At 40.2% G+C, this 22,896-nt stretch overlaps 1 protein-coding gene across 5 annotated transcripts in view; it reads left to right on the top strand.

Annotated features, from left to right (window-relative positions):
• cdk14 (cyclin dependent kinase 14) overlaps positions 1-22,896 on the top strand; it is a 590,315-nt gene that overhangs the window by 128,791 nt on the left and 438,628 nt on the right. For all 5 annotated transcript variants that reach the window (XM_073054502.1, XM_073054501.1, XM_073054505.1 and 2 more), the window contains one exon: positions 3,793-4,038. In XM_073054502.1, the coding sequence (XP_072910603.1) occupies positions 3,793-4,038 (246 nt within the window). The remainder of the gene's footprint in view (positions 1-3,792; positions 4,039-22,896) is intronic.

Genomic DNA, 22,896 nt, shown 5'->3' with positions numbered 1-22,896 from the left:
TATTAATCCACATCTAAACCTTTCAAAATGTTAAATCTAACCCATGGCCAGAGACAACATCCTACCCAGTCTTGAAGAAGGGTCTCGGCCCGAAATATCAACTGTTTACTCCTTTCCATAGATGTTGCCAGATCAACTGAGTTCCTTCAGCATTTTGTGTGTTATCTTACCTCATCTTCCTTTATAGCCAAAGTAATCTAGTCCATTCCATTTCATTTCTCTTTTATTTCCCTTTTCTGTCTGCCCTTCACCTCCCCACCCCATTCTCTGCTCTTTATTGTCTTTTGATTGTTTAGTGCTATCATATTCTTTGAGTGCATGGAAAATAAAGACTGATTTAAGCCTTCCCATGATTTGTATGTCTACCTATTACATTTGCGATATAGTGTCATTTATAGTGGCAAAATATCGAAAGGATATTCCTAGTAGCATTTTTGAGACAAATTGGAGAAAAAAAAAATTAAAACTTTTGTCAAGGGCTCAAGTTAAAGGAATCTTTTAAACTTGCCAGTTTTGGAGATAGAATTCCAGCCTTCAGCTTTGAAAGGTGAGGTCTGATGAAGCAACTTATTATTGAGGGGAAGCAACAGGCCAGAAAGTGGGGAGCACATTTCTTAAAGAGTGGGAGGAATTAAAGCTAGAGAGGCATATATATTGTACTGGATTTAAAACAAGCACAAAAATTTTACAGCGTTATGAGAATTAAATGGGACCCAATATAAATCAACATCTGATGGATTTGGTGCATATTGAGACATGGCCTCAGATTTCTAGAAGATGGTAGATTGAGGACAGCCAGGGGCTGTCTAGAGATGACCAAATGTGGATAAACATTGCAGCCAAGCTAAAGCAAATGTAAACTTGTGCATTGATGTGAAGGTAGGAAATGGTGGTTTTGGCTATGCAAGTATGATCGCAACATGAGTCCTGGGACAAGAAGCAATTGGATGAATGAATGAGTGGAGACTGTGACTGGATAAGTGCATCACCTTGTACCTCAAGGGAATAAATTCATTCTGCCATGGTTTGGTTGGTTTCACCTAATCATCTACTACACCAAGCCTAGGACTATTCTCCTTACAGCCTGCAATTCCAATTTATGTGCCATCTGCAAACTTGCTAATGAAGCCTCCCACATTTATAATCAAATCATTAATGTGCAGTATATCAGAAACAGCAAGGTCCCTACATGGATACCTGTAATACATTGCAGATTGCAGGCTTCCAACTATAAAAGCAGCCTTCCAACCATCACTCTGTTTTCAATTGTCAAGCTAGTTTTGATCCAATTGGTCAACTTTCATTGAATCCAGTGAGCTGTAATCTTGTGTATCGGTTCCCTATGTGGGACCTTGTGATAGAACTAACTGCATCATTAATGTCCTCATCACTTAGATTACAGAAGAATATTGATCAGTTGGTAGAGCAGAGAGACAGCAGGTGGAATTTAATGCTGATAATCAGAGTTTTTACCTCTGAAGGTCTATTAAGGTAAGATCTATACCCTTGTGAGTAATAGGGGACAGAGTGACTGATCTTTATGTAAAGGTCCATAGATCTCTCAAGGTTTCAGCGCAGGTTGGTAAGCTAATATGCTTGAAATCCAGGGTAAATTAGCAAATTGGATGCAAAATGAGCTTGGTTGAAAGATGCAGGAGATGTCAGTGGAGGGTTTCAGACTGGAGACTTGTGACTAGTGGTGTGCCACAGGAAATGGTGCGGAATCCTTTGTTGTTTGTCATATCTGTTACTTGGGTGAACACCAGACAAAATGTCAGTGGAATTCAGTGGGTTTGGCAGTATCTGTGGAGGGAAACGAACAGGTGATGTTTCAGGTTGAGCCCCTTCATTCCGATGCATGGAAGCAGTTGGGCTTGTTTTATGGAGGTTCAGAAAGTATGGAGAAACAAGATGGTATTAAAGAAAGATCCTTGTCAGACACCCAGAGTTAATGATGTTGGAGTACAAAGACGAGGCCATTCCGGTGTGAGTCTGGCCCAGAAACTCCAATAGACATTGCAACAGGGCACAGGTGACTAAGTGTTGGCCATTTGTGTATTTGAAAATCTGTTATCTGTGAGCCTAATTCATGGATTCATTTAAGGGGATGTTAATTGCCAAAACCCCTTTGGAGCCAATGTTATGGTGGAGATCAAGAGAATGATCTTAGGTGCTGCCTTTTGTAGATGCGTATTATACAAGACGTACAGGAGCAGATTCATTCTGTGGGGGCTTTGTGGGAGAGCATAGATCAGCCCAGGCTGATGCTTTGGGAGTTGGGTATAGGGACAGGTGCGGACAATGGAAGGAGAAGATTGCTTTGGGCTACTACTTGGGGTTAAAAATGACTGGAAAGAAAATGATCTGTGTGTAGGATGGCAATGAGGAAAAGATGATCAGGGATAGTGCTGTCGTTGGTGTGGTAGTGAAAAGATGAGCAGGTGCATTCAGGGATGGAGGAGAAAGCTTAAGGGTCTTTGTTGGTATTTAGGGTTTAAATATTAAAGGATGGTTGGGTAGTGGAGTACTTACTAGGAGTATGAAAGGCAGTGGGTGTATCAGTTGTGATTTGGATGTTGGTGGCCTCCTAGTCTTAGGAAATGACCAATGTCTTGGACAACTTGGTCTAAGTTCCATTTTCTTGACCCCTGTCTCTTTGAAAGGAGCATTACATGGTGAATGAAAATAAGCTGTGGACCCTTGATGCGGGAGCCACATTTAGGGCACAGGGGATGCTCACTCAGAAATGCCTGGCCAAAATACATGAATTCTGTAAAATTACCGGTATCTGAAAACGGTTATTGTGTTTCAGTCAGGAAAGAAAATGGAATTGCAGCTGCATAACTGTGAAAATATCGCTACAATAATTGAATTTCTAGCCTCTGTGTACATCAGTAATAGAGTCATTGAGAGAGAGCACAGAACCTGGCTTGTTGGCCCACCAGGATCGTCCAACACCCATTTTATACGAAACCTACGCTAACCTGTTTTGTTCTCCTCACATTCCATTCAGCTGCAACACCTGTATACAGAGATAGGGAGAAAGTGCAAAGTCCACACAACACTGAACTTGAATCCAGGTCGCTGGAGCTAAGATAGTGGCTCGACCAACTGTCTACTCTGCTTGTTTGATAACCAGAAGCAGGTCCATGTGGGAGAATGAATGTCAGCTTTAATGGGATTCTGATTACAAGTTCAGAATAAAATAAAATCTTCAATTAGCTGCATTGAGTAATTTTGGCATGTTAATCTTATAAAATCTACATTATATTGTACTTTGTGCTTGTCAAATGTACATATTGAATAACAGAATGTTACACTATCTGTTGAATGAAACCAGCTTAACATGTTAAATCATGCATGATTTAACATTATTCTTAAATATTAACAATTGAAACTTGAATCGTTTTGGACAAGGCCTGTAGCACAGTCAATGTTTCCTAATTTGTTGGAATGCAAACCTATCACTAGACCAGGGCTTTGCTCATTAGCATTGTTTGGATCTGCATTCTGGAAGAGTAATTGAAGCCTGTTATTCCACAGCAGCCTATAGTATAAATTATTAATATTTTATACTGTAGGAGGCTCAGGAGGACTGTTAAGGTCTTAGTAGTCGCAAAGCTGCTGTTAAGCAATAGTACCAGAATATGAATGTATTAGAACAAAATGGAGTGGCCAGTAAGCAAAGAGTAACATTTAGCATACTAAAATGCTATATTATGTTAAAATATCATTGAACATACTAAAATACAGTAGTTTTAAGTGAATAACTATGACTGCATTTTTCCACAGATATGCGTTCAAAAGATGTCGACAAGAAATTCTCAGGCTGTGGATTCAGTTGTCAAACCATTGGATACCATTCCTGAAGACCGAAAAGTCAGAGTTCAAAGGACTCAGAGCAGTTTTGATCCATTTGACAAGCCAACAAGTCAAGTGAAAAGGGTCCATTCTGAGAACAATGCATGCATTAACTTCAAGAGCTCCTCTGGTGGAAAAGAGTCTCCAAAGTTGAGGCGACATTCTAGTCCTAGTTCAGTAAGTAATCGTTCCTGCAATGTTGTCTGTCTGTCTGTCTGTCTGTCTGTCTGTCTGTCTGTCTGTCTGTCTGTCTTTCACTGTTAGTATGGTTCTGAAATCCTGTATTTTATGCTCTTGATGTACTTTTTATAAATATGCACTTTTTGCTGTGTGGGAATTACTGAATTTTCAATATCTATGGATATATTGTACATATGCTTATCCTTTACACATTTTGTTTCCTGAGTTAATTCTAAAAGGTCAGTAATAGTAGCCAGGATGTGAGATGTAATTTCAATGGGAAATAGAAAAGGCATATCATAAGGGCAATATTATGATAGTCATAGGGTATTTCAGTATTCAAAAAATCAGGTTGGTGCTGGATCCCAAGAGAGAGAATTTGTAGAATGCCTATGACATGGCTTTTTAGAACAGCTTGTAGTTGAACCTACTAGGGGAAAGGCAATTTGGATTGGGTGTTGTGTAATGTACCAGATTTGATTAGGGAGGTTAAGGTAAAGGAACCCTTGAGAGACAGTGATCATAATATGATAGAATTCACCCTGCAGTTCTAGAGGGAGAAGATAAAGTCAGATGTACCGTATCAGTATTACACTGGAGTAAAGTGAATTACAGAGGCATGAGCGAGGAGCTGGTATTTCTGGGCAATTTGGAAGGCACGAGATAGAAGCTTCCCAAAGATGAAGTATTGTAAAGGGAGGAGGAGGCAACTGTGGCTGACAAGGGAAGTCAAAGACAGCATAAAAGCAAGAGATGGCAAATAATATAGCAAAAAATAGTGAGAAATTAGAGCAAACACGAGGAAATCTGCAGATGCTGGAAATTCAAACAACAACACACACAAAAGGCTGGTGGAACACAGCAGGCCAGGTAGCATCTATAGGGAGAAGCGCTGTCGACGTTTCGGGCCGAGACCCTTTGTCAGGACTAACCGAAAGGAAAGGTAGTAAGAGATTTGAAAGTAGTGGGGGGAGGGGGAAATGCGAAATGATAGGAGAAGACCGGAGGGGGTGGGATGAAGCTAAGAGCTGGAAAGGTGATTGGCGAAAGTGATACAGAGCTGGAGAAGGGAAAGGATCATGGGACGGGAGGCCTCAGGAGAAAGAAGGGGTGGGGGAACACCAGAGGGAGATGGAGAACAGGCAAACAACTAAATATGTCAGGGATGGGGTAAGAAGGGGAGGAGGGGCATTAACAGAAGTTAGAGAAGTCAATGTTCATGCCATCAGGTTGGAAGCTACCCAGCCGGTATATAAGGTGTTGTTCCTCCAACCTGAGTTTGGATTCATTTTGACAATATAGGAGGCCATGGATAGACATATCAGAATGGGAATGGGATGTGGAATTAAAAGGTGTGGCCACTGGGAGATCCTGCTTTTTCTGGCGGACTGAGCGTAGGTGTTCCGCGAAACGGTCTCCCAGTCTGCGTCGGGTCTCACCAATATATAAAAGGCCACACCGGGAGCACTGGACGCAGTATGCCACACCAGCCGACTCACAGGTGAAGTCACATGCTGGAAAGGTAGTAATGGGGTACAAAGAAATAGCAGGCAAACTTAGTAAGTATTTTGAGTCCATCTTTAGTGGGGTAAGTGCTAGCAATATGCCAGAAATTTAGGAGTATTGGGGGGCGGAAGTAAGTCTAGTTGTTATTGCAGAGGAGAGGGTGCTTGGGAAACTGAAAGGTCTGAAGATAGAGAAGTCACCAGGACCAGATGGTTTACACCTCAGGGTTCTGAAAGAGGTAGCTGAAGAGATTGTCTAGACATTAGTAATGATCTCTTAATAATCACTAGATTCTGAGATGGTTTTGGAAGACTAGAAAATTGCAAATATCACTCCACTCTTTAAGAAGGGAGGGAAGCAGAAGTAAGGAAATTGTAGGCCGGTTAGCCTGACTTCCATGGTTGAGAAGATATTGGTGTATATTATTAAGGATGAGGTTCCAGGTACTTGGAGGCAGATGATGAAGTAGGCCAAAGTCAGCGTGGTTTCCTTTAGCAAAATTCTTGCCTGACAAATCTGTTGGAATTCTTTGAGAAATTAACAGGCAGGATAGACAAAGGAGAGTCAGTGGATGTTGTTCACTTGCATTTTAGGGAGGCTTTTCACAAGATGCTGCATATGAGGCTGCTTAAAAAGATAAGAGCCCATGGTATTTCAGGAAAGATGCTAACATGGATAGAAGTTCAGCTGATGACACGGCCATAGTGGGGTGTGTCAGGAATGGACAGGAGGAGGAGTATAGGAAACTGATACAGGACTTTGTGATATGGTGCAACTCAAATTACCTGCGTCTCAATATCGCCAAGACCAAGGAGATGGTGGTGGACTTTAGGAGATCTAGGCCTCATATGGAGCCAGTGATCATTAATGGAGAATGTGTGGAGCAGGTTAAGACCTACAAGTATCTGGGAGTACAGTTAGACGAGAAGCTAGACTGGACTGCCAACACAGATGCCTTGTGCAGGAAGGCACAGAGTCGACTGTACTTCCTAAGAAGGTTGGCGTCATTCAATGTCTGTAGTGAGATGCTGAAGATGTTCTATAGGTCAGTTGTGGAGAGCGCCCTCTTCTTTGTGGTGGCGTGTTGGGGAGGAAGCATTAAGAAGAGGGACGCCTCACGTCTTAATAAGCTGGTAAGGAAGGCGGGCTCTGTCGTGGGCAAAGTACTGGAGAGTTTAACATCGGTAGCTGAGCGAAGGGCGCTGAGTAGGCTACGGTCAATTATGGATAACTCTGAACATCCTCTAAATAGCACCATCCAGAGACAGAGAAGCAGTTTCAGCGACAGGTTACTATCGATGCAATGCTCCTCAGACAGGATGAAGAGGTCAATACTCCCCAATGCCATTAGGCTTTACAATTCTACCGCCAGGACTTAAGAACTTTTTAAAAGCTATTATTAATGCTTTTTGAGATAGTGATTTAGATGCATATCATATTTTTTTACTGAGTTAAGTATTGTATGTAATTAGTTTTGCTACAACAAGTGTATGGGACATTGGAAAAAAGCTGAATTTCCCCATGGGGATGAATAAAGTATCTATCTATCTATCTATCTGACTGGCGGGGGTAAAGAGTTGGAATAAAAGTGGTTTTATGTCGTAGGCTGCTGGTGATGTGGTGTTCTGCAGGATTTGGCATTGGGACCATTTCTTGTTATATGTCAAAGATTTAGATGATGAAATTGATGGCTTTGTGGTCATGTTTGTAGATAATACAAAAATAGGTGGAGGGACAGGTAGTGTTGAGGAAGCAGGCAGTCTATAGAAGAAGAACTTGGACAGATTGGGAGAATAGGCAAAGAAGTGGCAGATGGAATATAGTGCAGGCTATTTTCTAAATGGGCAGAATATCCAAAAATCTGAGAATCAAAAGGACTTGGAAGTCCTCATTCTGGATTCCCACAGGTTAACTTGCAGGTCGAGTCAGTTGTATGGAAGGCAAATGCCATGTTAGCATTCATTTTCAGAGGACTAGAATATAAGGGCAAGGATATGATACTGAGGCTTTATAAGGCATTGGTCAGATCACACTTGCAGGATTGTGAGCAGTTCTGAGGCCTTTATCTAAGAAAAAGATGTAGTGGCATTGGAGAAGGTCAAGAGGAAGTTCACAAGAATGATTCCAGGCATAAAAAGGTTAATGTATGAGGAGCGCTTGATGGCTCTGGGCCTGTACTCCCTGAAGTTTAGAAGAATGAAAAGGCTCTTATTGAAATCAATCGAATATTGAAAGCCTAGACAGAATGGATGTGGAGAGGATGTTTCTTATAGTCGGTGAGTCTATGACTGGAGGGCACAGCCTCAGGATAGAGGGACATCCATTTAGAACAGAGATGAGAAGGAATTTCTTTAGCCAGAGAGTGGTGAATCTGTGGAATTGATTGCCTTAGGCAGCTGTGGAGGCCGAGTCATTGATATTTAAAGTGGAGATTGATAGGTTCTTGGTTGTTCAGAGCTTCAAAGATTATGGGGAAAAGGCAGGAGAATGGGACTGAGAGGAATAATAAATCAGCGATAATGGAATGGCAGAGCAGACTCGATGGGTTGAGTGGCCTAAGTTTGCTCCTGTGTCTTGTAGTTTTATAGTCAAATGAAGGCTTTGAACCTATTTTGGTAATAAAGTTCCTTACTAGAGTAGGAGCAAACTGGCTGAGAAATACAATACAATTTGGACATGATCTTGGACCATGAAGTCATTGCTGACATTGGCAAGATGAAAAACTTAAAGCTAACTTATTAAAAAACATCTTGAATGGTGAATGTTAGGTGGGAAAATAAAGGCAGGGTGAAATTAATAGATGGAAGGAATTAAAATATGACATCAATACTAACAGAAATACAAAATACCTTGCAAAGTAATAACAATTTGCTTGTTTGCATTTGCAGCTAGATTTACATATTTTAGTTTCTCTGTAAACAATTTCTGTTACAGATTTCTGCTATTGTAAAATGGCCCTTAACGCTACTTAAATTCTTTCTGTGCCATTCAAAACCTATGAATAATATTCAAATTTATATGCAAAATCTACAACTAATGCATTAGATGAACCACGTTACTACAGGTTACATGAAATCAGCAAAGATCTAAAGTAGCTGGACTGCAGTTTCAGCTTGAAAGAATGTGGTAGGTAGGTCACATTGGAAAGATGTCTCCCACTTTAACTTCTCTTTTTAATATTCATGTACTGAACTTCCCCACTTGTTTGCCACAGCACTCATAAATCCTTAATAAATTTTGTCCTTTATGTCATTAATGTTCCTTGCATCAATTTCTTGAAATGGACTGCTCTGTCATGTAAAGGCAATACTAGGTGGTCTGAGGAGAAAATTCAAGGATATGCCCAAACCTCCTTGAAGAAGTGCAATGTCCCCATGACGCCTGAAAATCTCTGGCATATGACCTCTCAAAGTAGAGAAGGCGCAATTAGAATAGTATTGAGAATCCTGAAGCCATTCATTGGGAGCATACAGAGGCCTTGTGAGGATCTCGTCACAAACTGCCTACCTGTAGTGATTAATTTAGATTAATTGCAGATCTTCTGTTTGCTGCCCCTAACTAATCTATGGAAGAGCTTGCAATGTGATTATTGGCCTCATGAGCCACCTCGGAACCTGTACAAGCAGTGTGGAAATAAGTCAGCATCATTGATCTTAATTAACTACTCAAGATTAAGAAAATATTTTGCAGAAGACAGTGATTAGATCTAATTTAGAATACCTTATTCAGTTTTTGTTCTCTCACACAGTGTTAAATATTGATGGATTAGAAAGTTTACATGGCTATAATATCTTGTTCACTCTGTGAAAAGCTAAGCCCACATATTTTAGAAAAAGTACATGATTGGGGTAATATATTAATGTTAATGAAATAATGAATACATACATAATGGTTATATATAAAATTTTAACTGGATAGGTTAGGAAGGAGTAGCTGTCAAAATGTCAAGTTATACCCACGTAGAACCATGTGGTGTTAGGCAGCATTTCATTTTGCAGAATGGATGGCATGAAATAGTGAGAAACTTGGATGCAGAAAATCTGGAAAAAACCCCCAGAAAACACTGGTCAGCAGATCAGACTGAATCTGTGGAAAGCAATACTGAGTGATAATATCTCAGATCAAAGGTTTTTCTTTCACCAGAGGTGGTTCTTTTGTTTCTCACTACGCGGATGCTGCATAATATACTGAGTGCATTCTCTGGTATAGATTTGAAATTCCAAACCTGCAATTGTCTGTTTTCTTTTCATATTCCGTTTATATGTATCCAGAAATTTTAAAGGCTTAATTCCTAACACTACTTGTATATTGCTTTAAGTTAGAATTACGCACATTCTTTAACAGAGCCCAAATTAGGTATTTGCATTCTCTTGGATTCTGTGGAGTGTCCAGAATTTTCAGCAAATTAGAAAAATGCACTGATGGTCTATAGTAAAATAAAGGTCGGATTCGGATGCAAAATCTCTAGAATAATCTCAATCTACTCTTGAATCTCCTATGCATTTTAAACTAAACCAAAATTGCTTTATGTTTGAAATTTTTTCATATGTAAGCTCTAGTCAGTGCTCATGAATGAAAGATGAAAATAAAAATAAAATAATTTGTAGAAAACTTTGATTAAATTCTATTTTAGAAATTGTATTTGAAGTTTATAATTTCACTCAGAATTGCAAATTGCAGTGTTGTTTTGCATGGTGACACTTTTTCATTCCCTTGATCTTTCAAATTTGTGTGTCAGTTGTAATATTGCACATTTGTCGCATTTTAATTTTTAAAAGTCTCCTAAGGCACAGAGTGTGATTATAGATTCATTGTGAAAGAAGTTGAAATAATAACAAATTAAATAAGGATATGGCTTAAGTGAATGCCCTTATTTTCCTGACGATACAACTGAAAGTAAAGAAGTATTGCATTAACTGTATGGAACAGTTAAGATTTTTACTGCTATGCTGTAGGTATTTCATTTTGGCAGTTCTGTAAGGGCAGTCTGTTCTGCTTTCAGCTTGTTTGGGTTTGAGCTGAAATCAGGGGCTTTGTTGTTCAACTTGGGTATCTGGTGCCAGCAAATCAGGATGGTGGAATTGGGAGAAGGTTCCAGAGGACATTGGGCGTAGAGTTTTTGTGAGGGACGCTGGTGTGGGTCGAGGTCTTTTTTTAGTGGGAGCTGGGAGAGACAGGACGGAAGATGGCTCAGGATGCTGTCGCTGTTGCACAAGGGGTTTTGTGCAAGGAGGAAGGACCAATACTCCCATGGGAGACCCTTTTGTTTGAAATGGAATTTGGGCAACATCGGGAAGGTGGTGTGTGCTTTCACACAGTCCGAGTGTCCAGCGCATGAGTCACAGACAAGTTCAAGATGAGCTCCAGCTTAAGTGCACATTTGACTGTTTAATTACTATGGGTCCTTCTTGTTTTTTTAATAAAATTTGGTTAAGTTAATGTTCATAAACATACTCACTTTATAATTGTATGCAGTGTACAATCTTATTTATTGCCGATGGGCGATTGCTGGGGGGCAGTAAATCATACAGCATTCACATAAGTCAGGGCTTGGTGGGACCAAAGTTGTATGTACCCTGGACGTATGAAGCCTGCGAAAAGTGGGTTTCTTGCCACGGAGTCCAGTGGCTGTTAGTGAGGAGCTAATGAGCCGCAGTAGTTAATTCATCCAGTTTATATATAAATAGCAGAATTAAGCAAAAATTACTTTTTTTCTACTGCCCTGTGATTCAAGTATTTACTTAATGTGCATCTGCTGACATCAGCTTGTTTGATGTAACCATCCTCAGTCGTGAAGTCCTGTGTTGTGGACGGCTCTTCAGTAAGTAGGTTCTGTCAAGTAGCTGGGCAAGTGTATTAAATACATACCTCACTGATAATCAGAGCATCTTGAGTCTCCTTTATGGAAGTTCAATGGCCTAGCGTTCTGAGTTTCCATATGATAAATTGTGAAATAGATTCAGATGAATCTGATAATTTGTTGGCAGAATTCAGAAATATGGCCTTAACAGTTGTTGTTTTGTTTTAAAGAACTTAATTTATTGCCTTCAGAAAAATGACTTTTGCCCCTTTCTTGTCTACTGACACTTGATTTCAATCCAGACTTTGATTGTGTCTCATAAATTGAGGCTGTGGAGGCCAAGTCATTGGGTGTATTTAAGGCAGAGATAGATAGGTTCTTGATTAGCCAGGGCATCAAAGGGTATGGGGAGAAGGCAGGGATTGGGGGTGACCAGAAGAATTGGATCAGCCAGTGACTGAATGGTGGAGCAGACTCAATGGGCCACATGGCCTACTTCTTTTCCTATATCTTATGGTCTTAAATCCTTTAGGTATGTGTGTAAAATAACATAAATACTGCTTTGCTGGTGTGGCCAAGATCCCAGAAGCAAACAAAACAGATGGGATATTGCTTCTGTGTGCATCCCTGTGCAGGTAAAATTATAATACATTTTTCCCACATCTTCTTTGTCTTGCCCTGTATTTTATTTATTTTATTTTATCACTTATTTTATTGGAGCAAAAATGGAAAGATGTTTACGCATTTTAGTATTTATCTTTGGCGCAAATCTGCATCTCCTTTAATTTTATTTTCCATTTATTGATTTACATTTTAAGATATTGATATTATTATTTTTAATTGGCTTTAGACAGCAATTAAAAACTATGTATTAAGGCCAAACAGAGTCTTAACTGTAAATTTTCCACCAGTGTAGTATTGATTGACCACTGTTTGGAATCTGTTTTGGATGAATCTATCTGGAGTTTAACATAATGTCAAAATCATCCAATTCTTCTATTTACAGTGGCTTCCAGTTAATTGGGCCATTGGTTAATCAAGGCAGTGGCTTATTTGGGACAACTCTTAAAGAACAAAAACAAATTGAGAAAGCAGCCAGGATTCCCATCATTTATTTGAGATATTATTCGACTTAATTGGGGTAGGAGACTTGCACAAGGGGTTATAACTAAAGTCAATCGCCTGCACTTATATGGCCGTTGGATGCTACCCCATGTTTAGAGCGAACAGTTTTTAGGTAGTGTCAGTTGCTTCTATTTGTGTTCAAGGAGCAGTGGTTTTTGTCCCTGAGAGTTGGTGAGAAATAAGCTGGAAGACAATTCCAAACTTTCGCTCACTGCGGTTTCAAGTGTTGAGGCTTGGAAATGCCAGAAATGGCCATGAGAGAAAATGAAACAATTTCACTACTTCAATGAGTGAGAAACTATGAAGAATTTAAAGATATTGATTATCATCTTGAACGTGGCAATGAAAATGAGGATTTGGAGGATGTGCTCCTCAATAGTGTTTTATGAAGGCATTTCATTATCTGCACTAAGTTTCGGCGTTGATTTTATTTATTATATACATTGGATGCGAACTCCATCGATAACTATTAGGAACCAATACACAGTTTTATAGTACTGTAGTACCATTGGTAGTGGTCTAATTTGTTCTGTATTACATTAAAATGTATAATTTGTTACATGTTTGTCTTTATACCCTTTTAACTATTTCCATCCAACTTTGGCTAATTGTGGCAGCGAATTAATTGGGCTAAAATGTACTGGTCAATTAACCAGAATCCACTGTATTTTAAGACCAGAAAACTTGTAAAACTGCTATTTGGATTTCATCTAAACTCTGCATAGTTTAAAAGTGTATTTTAAAAAACAAAACAGTATTTTCTTTGGATTGTTGACAATAGACAATAGGTGCAGAAGTAGACCATTCGGCCCTTCGAGCCTGCACCGCCATTTTGAGATCATGGCTGATCATCTACTATCAGTACCCGGTTCCTGCCTTGTCCCCATTTCCCTTGATTCCCCTATCCATAAGATACCTATCTAGCTCCTTCTTGAAAGCATCCAGAGAATTGGCCTCCACTGCCTTCCGAGGCAGTGCATTCCAGACCCCCACAACTCTCTGGGAGAAGAAGTTTTTCCTTAACTCTGTCCTAAATGACCTACCCCTTATTCTCAAATCATGCCCTCTGGTACTGGACTCTCTCAGCATCTGGAACATATTTCCTGCCTCTATCTTGTCCAATCCCTTAATAATCTTATATGTTGCAATCAGATCCCCTCTCAGTCTCCTTAATTCCAGCGTGTACAAGCCCAGTCTCTCTAACCTCTCTGCGTAAGACAGTCCAGACATCCCAGGAATTAACCTTGTGAATCTACGCTGCACTTCCTCTACAGCCAGGATGTCCTTCCTTAACCCTGGAGACCAAAACTGTACACAATACTCCAGGTGTGGTCTCACCAGGGCCCTGTACAAATGCAAGAGGATTTCCTTGCTCTTGTACTCAATTCCCTTTGTAATAAAGGCCAACATTCCATTTGCCTTCTTCACTGCCTGCTGCACTTGCTCATTCACCTTCAGTGACTGATGAACAAGGACTCCTAGATCTCTTTGTATTTCTCCCTTACCTAACTTTACACCGTTCAGATAATAATCTGCCTTCCTGTTCTTACTCCCAAAGTGGATAACCTCACACTTATTCACATTAAACGTCATCTGCCAAGTATCTGCCCACTCACCCAGCCTATCCAAGTCACCCTGAATTCTCCTAACATCCTCATCACATGTCACACTGCCACCCAGCTTAGTATCATCAGCAAACTTGCTGATGTTATTCTCAATGCCTTCATCTAAATCGTTGACATAAATCATAAACAGCTGTGGTCCCAATACCGAGCCCTGTGGCACCCCACTAGTCACCACCTGCCATTCCGAGAAACACCCATTCACCGCTACCCTTTGCTTTCAATCTGCCAACCAGTTTTCTATCCATGTCAATATCTTCCCCCCAATGCCATGAGCTCTGATTTTACCCACCAATCTCCTATGTGGGACCTTATCAAATGCCTTCTGAAAATCGAGGTACACTACATCCACTGGATCTCCCTTGTCTAACTTCCTGGTTACATCCTCGAAAAACTCCAATAGATTAGTCAAACATGATTTACCCTTGGTAAATCCATGCTGGCTCGGCCCAATCCTATCACTGCTATCTAGATATGCCACTATTTCATCTTTAATAATGGACTCTAGCATCTTCCCCACTACTGATGTTAGGCTGACAGGTTGCTAGTTCTCTGTTTTCTCCCTCCCTCCTTTCTTAAAAAGTGGGATAACATTAGCCATTCTCCAATCCTCAGGAACTGATCCTGAATCTAAGGAACATTGGAAAATGATTACCAATGCATCTGCAATTTCCAGGGCCACCTCCTTTAGTACCTTAGAATGCAGACCATCTGGACCTGAGGATTTGTCAGCCTTCAGTCCCATCAGTCTACTCATCACCATTTTAATGTCAATCTGTTTCATTTCCTCTGTTACCCTATGTCCTTGGCCCATCCATACATCTGGGAGATTGCTTGTGTCTTCCTTAGTGAAGACAGATCTAAAGTACTTATTAAATTCTTCTGCCATTTCTCTGTTTCCCATAACAATTTCACCCAATTCATTCTTCAAGGGCCCAACATCGTTCTTAACTATCTTCTTTCTCTTCACATACCTAAAAAAGCTTTTGCTATCCTCCTTTATATTCCTGGCTAGCTTGCGTTCGTACCTCATTTTTTCTCCCCGTATTGCCTTTTTAGTTAAGTTCTGTTGTTCCTTAAAAATTTCCCAATCATCTGTCCTCCCACTCACCTTAGCTCTGTCATACTTTTTTTTAATGCTATGCAATCTCTGACTTCCTTTGTCAACCACTATGGCCCCTTTCCCCCCTTTAAATCCTTCCTTCTCCGGGGGATGAACTGATTTTGCACCTTGTGCATTATTCCCAAGAATACCTGCCATTGCTGTTCCACTGTCTTTTCTGCTAGGATATCAGTCCAGTTAACTTTGGCCAGCTCCTCCCTCATGGCTCCATAGTCTCCTTTGTTCAACTGCAACACTGACACCTCCGAACTGCCCTTATCCTTCTCAAATTGCAGATAAAAACTTATCATATTATGATCACTACCAACTAATGGCTCCTTGAGACTTTCTGTTCCACAAGTGAAGTCTGTTTGAACACAGCACAAGAACAGGCTCTTCAGCTCACAATGATGCACCAAGTAATTATGATATTGACGTATTCTGTTTGTGCATATTCCATATTCTTCCATTCTCCAATCTCTGCATTTATATGCCTCCTATACACCTCTGTCTTACTTACCTGCAGCACCATCCCTGCCAGAGCATTTCAGGTACCCACCACTCTGTGTGCCTTGCACATTTCCTCCCTCTCACCTTACTTGCATGCTCTCTAGTATTAGACATTTCAATCTTGGAGGCTGGGGGGGAGAAATATTGTCTGTTTACTCTGCCTGTGTCTCTCATTTATTTTATAAATCAGGTCACCTTTCAGACGCCACTGTTCCAGTATAAAAACAACCCTAGTTTGTGCAACCTCGCATTATAACACATGCCCTCTAATCCAGTCAGCATTCTGGTAAACCTCTTCTGAACCCTCTTCATAGTCTCACATTCTTCCTCTGATCCTGCAACTAGAATGGAATGCAGTAATCCAGATCTGGCCTAATGAGAGTTTTGTAAAGCTGGAACATAACTTCCTGATTTTTGAACTCAGTATCTTGATTAATAAAGGCAAATAACCCATATGCCATCTTTCGTACTCTATTGACTTGAGCAGTCACTCTCGGGAAGCTGTGGACTTGGATCCCAAGACCTATCTGCACCCCTTTAAGGACCCTGCCATTAGTTGTGTACTTACACTTTTTATCTGATTTCCCAAAGTGCGACATGGCTCTCTTGCCCAGATTAAAGTCTGTCACTTTTCTACTCTGCACTGTGTCCTTGGCAAGCTTCTAGACTGTCTAGAACCACACCAATCATTGTGTCATCTGCAGACTTACTAATCCAGCTGTCTATGCTTCCATTAAGTCACCCTTTCCCTCTGAGCATCTGAGCAGATCAGAGCCACCAACGTGACTGCTACTGTCTACTTTCTCCGGAATAGTTATCATCCTAACAGTATCCAAAATGCTTTTTTTGGTTTTGAGGTGAACGGCCACGGGGAATCCTGCATTATCTGAAAAAGTGAATTTTAAAGTCAAGCTTTTAGGAATTGCCCTTTGGGGAAAAGATTGTTTAATCAGATTACAAGAAGTAATGAGCAGTAATTCATTTTTCTCAAATGCATTAAAAAAAAATTGTTATCAAAATACATATACAGTATACAAATGTGAGATTTGTCCTCCATCAGGCAGCCACAAACAAGGAAATATCATGGAACTCATTTAAAGAAAACATCAAAGACCTATAAAAAGAACAAATTGCACAAACAGCATAAAGCAAACAAATAACACACAGAATGTTAAACATCAGACTGCAGTCCGTGAAATAGTCCAGGAACCACAGCCACCAAGTCAGTTCACTTTGGCGCTGTGTCGATGACTGCAGGCCCTAGCTGCACGGCCATTTCCACACCAAAGTGCCTTGATCAGATCTTGCCAAAAAAAAAGAGTAACCAGAAAAACTTGGAGCATGAGTCTCAGAGTTCTCCAGAAATGAGTCCACAACCACAGAGTGCATTTGGATCTGAGGACGTTAAACATCAAACTACTGAGTCTCACAGCCATGAGCCGTGGCGGGGTTATCAAACCAGCACCACCTTCTGTCAGCAGAGAGAGGGAAACCAGTAAAACACAGGCAGATGATGCTGAAAACCCACTCACATTCCGCTCTCGTCCTCATTGATTTCAACCTTGCTTGACACTTTAATTGGTAAAGAGTAATGGAGCCATCCATGGGGTTCGTGTTCTACCATTAGGAAATGATGGCCGCACACTCCACTTTCAATCTTGCCAAATTCCCCAGGAGATGGTAAAAGCACCAGACTGTTCAGATGACCCAAAAAGACATCATCAAAATGGAGATTACAGGCTGCAGTTGATCACAGTTCAGGAGAAGATGTATATTTAAAACAAGAGGAAGAAGTAGAAGTAGTTTCGTGAGCTGTCTGCAGGATGTCGCTGTTGGTTGTGGGTGTAATTTTTTGCAAATTTGCCTTTCTGCTACATTTTATTACAGGCAATTAGTTGTGAAAAATAAATGTGGTCATTTCCATGGATTTTAAATACTGGAAGGTACCTGTTTCTGAATTTAATAGTCACATCTTGCCCTTTAAACTCTTCTATAAAATTATGTCATGATTACAGTTATTCAAAATTACTAATTGAGCATCAGAACCCATAGGAGATAGAGACTTGGCTCGTAAACAGAGTTGATTTTTTTTTTACAGTAAATGCACTGTTATCAATGGGGGACCTTATCAATAATCTCACCAATCAAGCCCAAGTTCATACTTTTGTTACTTATAACCCTTTTGCTCATTAATCTGCTCCTTTAATATCTCTGTACACTCCACCTGTTTATAGACTGACATTGATTCTAAAGTTATCAGTTGTCAGAATAAATCACTTTTTATGTGGCCTGTTCATGATGCCTCTGTTGTGAAAGGATGCAGGGATGACAAAGGTGCAAAAAATCCTGATTACTGAAGATACTGAATGCTTGTGCAGTTTTAATAGATTTCTTAAAGATTGTGCTGAATAGTCCACTTGTCTTCCCATTAGTTCCTAATGAAGCCATCATTGTGAATTTATGGCAAATGTTGGCAATATATATATATTATTTATATTATTATGATTTAGCTTTGGGTGCAGACCTTTTATGGGTGGTATGATAGTGTTTTGGTTAGCATGATGTTTTACAGTACCAGCAACCCGGATTCGCTGCCTGCTGCCGCCGGGAAAGTGTTTGTATCTTTTCCCCATTACCACCTGGCTTCCTCCCACAGTCTAAAGTATCAGTTGGTGGGTTATTTGGTCACTGTAAATTGTCCCATGATTGGGCTAGGATTGAATCAGGATTGCTGAGTAGCACAGCTTGAAGGGCCAGAAGGGCCTATTCCGTGGTGTATCTCAATCAATAAATCAATAGATCGATGGGTGGTTGGTTGATCTATGAGTTACTGCATGGAACTGAGCAAAAGAAAATGTGAGAAGAGGTGATGTGTTGAATCAGCTGGTTTGAATAGTGATAAATAAGGAAACAGTGTTGGCTAAAATATCATGTACATCTTAGCCAAGTGATTCGAAGGTACTATTTAAACCAACAATATCAAAGAGAAGAAATGAAGTTATGTGAAGGAAAGTTTGAGGGAGGGTCACTTAATTACATCTTTAACAATACTCTGGCATGCGAGATATTGCACCAGAAGTGCCCTCGAGTTGAATGCCAGTAGAAATCTGCAGCAATTTTCAAGCTTATTAAGAAAAATATGTTTAAAGTTAATAATTTCAAAAGATTTTTTAAACTCTCCAGGGTGAAATTTTAGCCTCTGGATTAAGTAGCACGGGAACAATTGCAGTATTGGCCACCATAGACCAGCTTATGGTCTTTGGCATTTTCAAAGCAATTTCTTGCATTGCCTATATTTGGTCTGCTATATCATCGGTAACTGAACTGTCAGCCACCTGAACAAAAACTCTTATTGCTTTTCTGAGAATCCTTTAAAACTTCAGAACTAATTTAATGTTGTTTTCAGTCTCTCCTTTTAACATCTTACTGGTTGACATGTATTCTGATGTGAAGTTTGTTGAAATATTTCATTCAAATGAACAAAAGTGCAAGTTAGCTGACTCATGGGATTCAATGAGCATTAACAAAAGACAGAGTAATATATTGGACTCCACGGTAGTGTAGCTGTACTACATTGTGCTAACTGCTATAAGGAAATCAATTCCGATGCCGTCTGTGAGGGGTTTGGACATTCTCCCCATGACTGCATGGGTTTCCCCTTGAGTATTTGGCTTTCTTTCCACAGTCCAAATATGTACGGGTTAGTCGGTTAATTGGTCATTGTAAATTGTCCTGTAAATAGGCTCGGGTTAAATAGGTGGGTTGCTGGGTGGTACGGCTCGTTGGGTTGGTACAGCCTGTTCTGCGCTGTACCTCTAAACCAGTAAATAAATCTAATTACTCTGAAGTTGCTGACAGAATCACTGAGTAGTTTTGAGAAGCAAAAATATGAGTTGAAGCCAAGTTTTTCCTAGCATTGGCTATTCTGAGTTACCAGTGCTCTGATACAACAATGAGAGATGTGACGCACTGACAGAAAATTGAATCCACATCAAATGAACACTTCACCTCCCTTTCTCTCAAGTAGTGCTGTTGCCACTTGGCATTAACTCCCCTGTTTACTTTTGCCTGCTGCGTCTTAACTTCTATCCATCAAAATGAAGCTAGTCATAGAAAGATAGCATAGAAACAGGCCCTTACCAATTAAGGAAGTGCCAACCACCCACTTAACTAACGACATTAATCCTACTTGCTATTCTCCCCACATTCTCTCACACTCCTCCTAAATTATATCACTCACCTACACATAAGGGGCCATTTAACCTACCATCCCACACATCTTTTGGATGTGGGGAAAAATTCAAATGAAAATCAAATAATTACAAAAAAAGTAGACGAACCTGATACAGGTCCAAGGTAAGGACTGGACCTGGTTTTCTCAGACTGTGAGGTAGCATCTCTACTAGCTTGTGCACCCTGAAAATTCAAATCAAGTGAATGGCAGTTGTTATTGCCTCAGTGAAAAATACAGATCTGCCTCATTGCAAGCACACATAAACATTTCTTTTAAAGGCCTTAGTTTTTTATTTCCCAGTTTGGAAAAAAAAATGTCCAAAAGTATGGAAGGAAATTTTTAAAAAAACTACTGAAATCAAGCTAATTAATCAGTGGTTCTCGAAGTGGGTGATGCCACCCCCTGTGGGCAGTGGGAGTTCCTAAGGACACGATAAAGATAAAGGGGCTGCTGGGGGGCGTTCAGTGGTAAGGGAGTCAACTGAGGAATTACATACTCAATGTAATTAATGATTGTGAGACATTGAAATAATCTCACCTCTTGCTGACCCACTGATCTTTTAGACTTTGCTCTAAGCATGTTATAGTTGAAAAGCAATGTGGCAGTTCTGTATTTGGCAGTTTGTGAGAAATCTGGACTGAGGAATTAGTGTTATTTCTGAGTGGCTGTGCATCATTGCTGTTCACTACTGCAGTGCAATGTAAACTTGGAAGATTGCCATAAGCTAATCATGCAGAGATGCAATTCCTGTGGATTAAGGTATGGCGCTCAATGGGGTAAAGTTCAGAATCTGCCTCACTTTATATACCTTCAGGCAAAGAGACAGATTTTGCCTGAGCTATGATAACATCATGACTTTCTCTTTGATTAATTTCAGCACTTGAGCTTAGACTTAAACAATAGATGATTGACCATGATTGGTAATCAGTAACATAAGTGGAAGAAGCAAACCTAAAAAAAGGGTAGACAGTATAGTACAGAGCATCTTAAATATTGATTTACACCAGCACAAAATTAAACTTTACATAATGACTGACCATGAGGTAAAGCTGAGAGTTAGTTCTGATTGGTTACAGGTTGAAACTCTCCAATATTGTAACTACATTTGTAGTAAATGTGTCCGGCATCATTAACAGGAGCAAATGAGGAGACCGAGTCAACAAAGAAACCTGCAATGATTTGATTTTGAATTAGATTTCAACAAAATATTTTTTTTGGTGGGCTTTTTAAATTTCAATGTATTTAGAGGAGTGGATGGTTACAGTGCCTATAAAAAGTACCCTCGGATGTTTTCATGTTCTATTGTTTTAGAAGATTGAACACATGCAGGAGACTCTGAAGTTAGCTGGAAGTAGGTTCTATGGTCTGATGAAACCACCAAAATTAAGGCCATCAGACTAAATGCTAATTTGGCGTAGGCCAAACACCGTACATCACCAAAAATACACCATTCCTACCGTGAATCATTGTGGTGGCTGCATAATGCTGTGGGAATGCTTCACTGCAGCAGGTACTGGAAGGCTTGTGAAGGTAGAGGGTAAAATGGATGCAGCAAAATACAGGGAAATCCTGGAGGAAAACCTGATGCAATCTGCAAGAGAACTGTGACTTGGGAGAAGATTGTTTTCCAGCAAGACAATGACCCCAAACATAAAGCCAAAGCTACACATGAGTGGCTTAAAAACAAGAAAGTTAATGTCCTGGAGTGGCCAGGTCAGACACCAGACCTCAATCCAGTTGAGAACTTGTGGCTGGACTTGAAAAAGGGATGTTCACGCACGATCCTCATGCAGTCTGACAGAGCTTGAGCAGTTTTGTAAAGAAGAATGGAGAAAAGTTGCAGTGTACAGATGTGGAAAGCTGATAGAAATCTATCCACACAGATGCAAGGCGGTAATTGCTGCCAAAAGATGCATCTACTAAATACCGACTCAAAGGGGACATATTTTTACACTATTAATTATTTTATGTTTTATATTTTGTGTAATTAATTTAGATCACTTTGTAGAGATCTGTTTCACATTGATACCAAGTTTTTTATTCTTGATTAGTGTCAAAAATAGCCAAGACTGTGATTCAATGTTGTAAAACAATAAAACATGAAACTTCCGGGGGGGGGGGGGTGGAATACTTTTTCTAGGCACTGTATTTGCCGTACTTCTGCTTTTGCAGTCTGCTGATTCGTGAATAAGGCAACTCTGTCTGGACATTTCCTCTCACCAATGAAATTAAGCACTGTTGCACCACTCAGAAGCATTCTCACCAGAAAGTACAAAAAAAAACCCAGTGTGGAAATATTTCCTTATTCTCCACGAAACAGCCTCTGAGACGGTGGAAATGTCTAGATAAGTGTTACAGCGAAGCAGGTTTGCAGATTCAGTAAGTGGGACAGAAGACACTCACTGCAAGTAAGCGCATTATATCATTACTTACAGTAAAACTGTAACACTCAAGCAAGCATCTAAGTCACACAAAATGCTGTAGGAACTCAGCAGGTCAGGCAGCATCTAGGGAAATGAATAAACAGTTGACGTTTTGGGCCGAGATCCTCCTTCAGCACTGGAAAGGAAGGGGGAAGACGCCGGAATAAAAAGGTGGGAGGAGGCAAAGGAGGATAACCAGAAGGTGAGAAGTGAAACCAGGTGAATAGGAAAGGTTCTGATATTCCTCTGAAGAGGAATGAATCTGATAGAGGAGAGTGGACCATTGCAGAATGTGAAGGGGGAGGTGATAGGCAGGTGAGAAGAGGTAAGAGGCCAGAGTGGGGAATGGAAGAAGGGAGGGGGAAGGATTTTTGTTTACTAGAAGGAGAATTTTCAAGCCATGAAGTTGGAGGCTACCCTTCATCCTCTGGGTAGCCTCACCTTGGCACAAGAGGAGAACATGCATCGACATGTTGGATCAGGAATGGGAATTGGAATTAAAATATTTGGCCACCTAGAAGTTCCGCTTTTGA

This window comes from Hemitrygon akajei, chromosome 8 (assembly GCF_048418815.1).
Source record: "Hemitrygon akajei chromosome 8, sHemAka1.3, whole genome shotgun sequence".
Taxonomy (NCBI): Eukaryota; Metazoa; Chordata; class Chondrichthyes; order Myliobatiformes; family Dasyatidae; genus Hemitrygon; species Hemitrygon akajei.
This window is presented reverse-complemented; position numbering and strand designations above follow the sequence as displayed.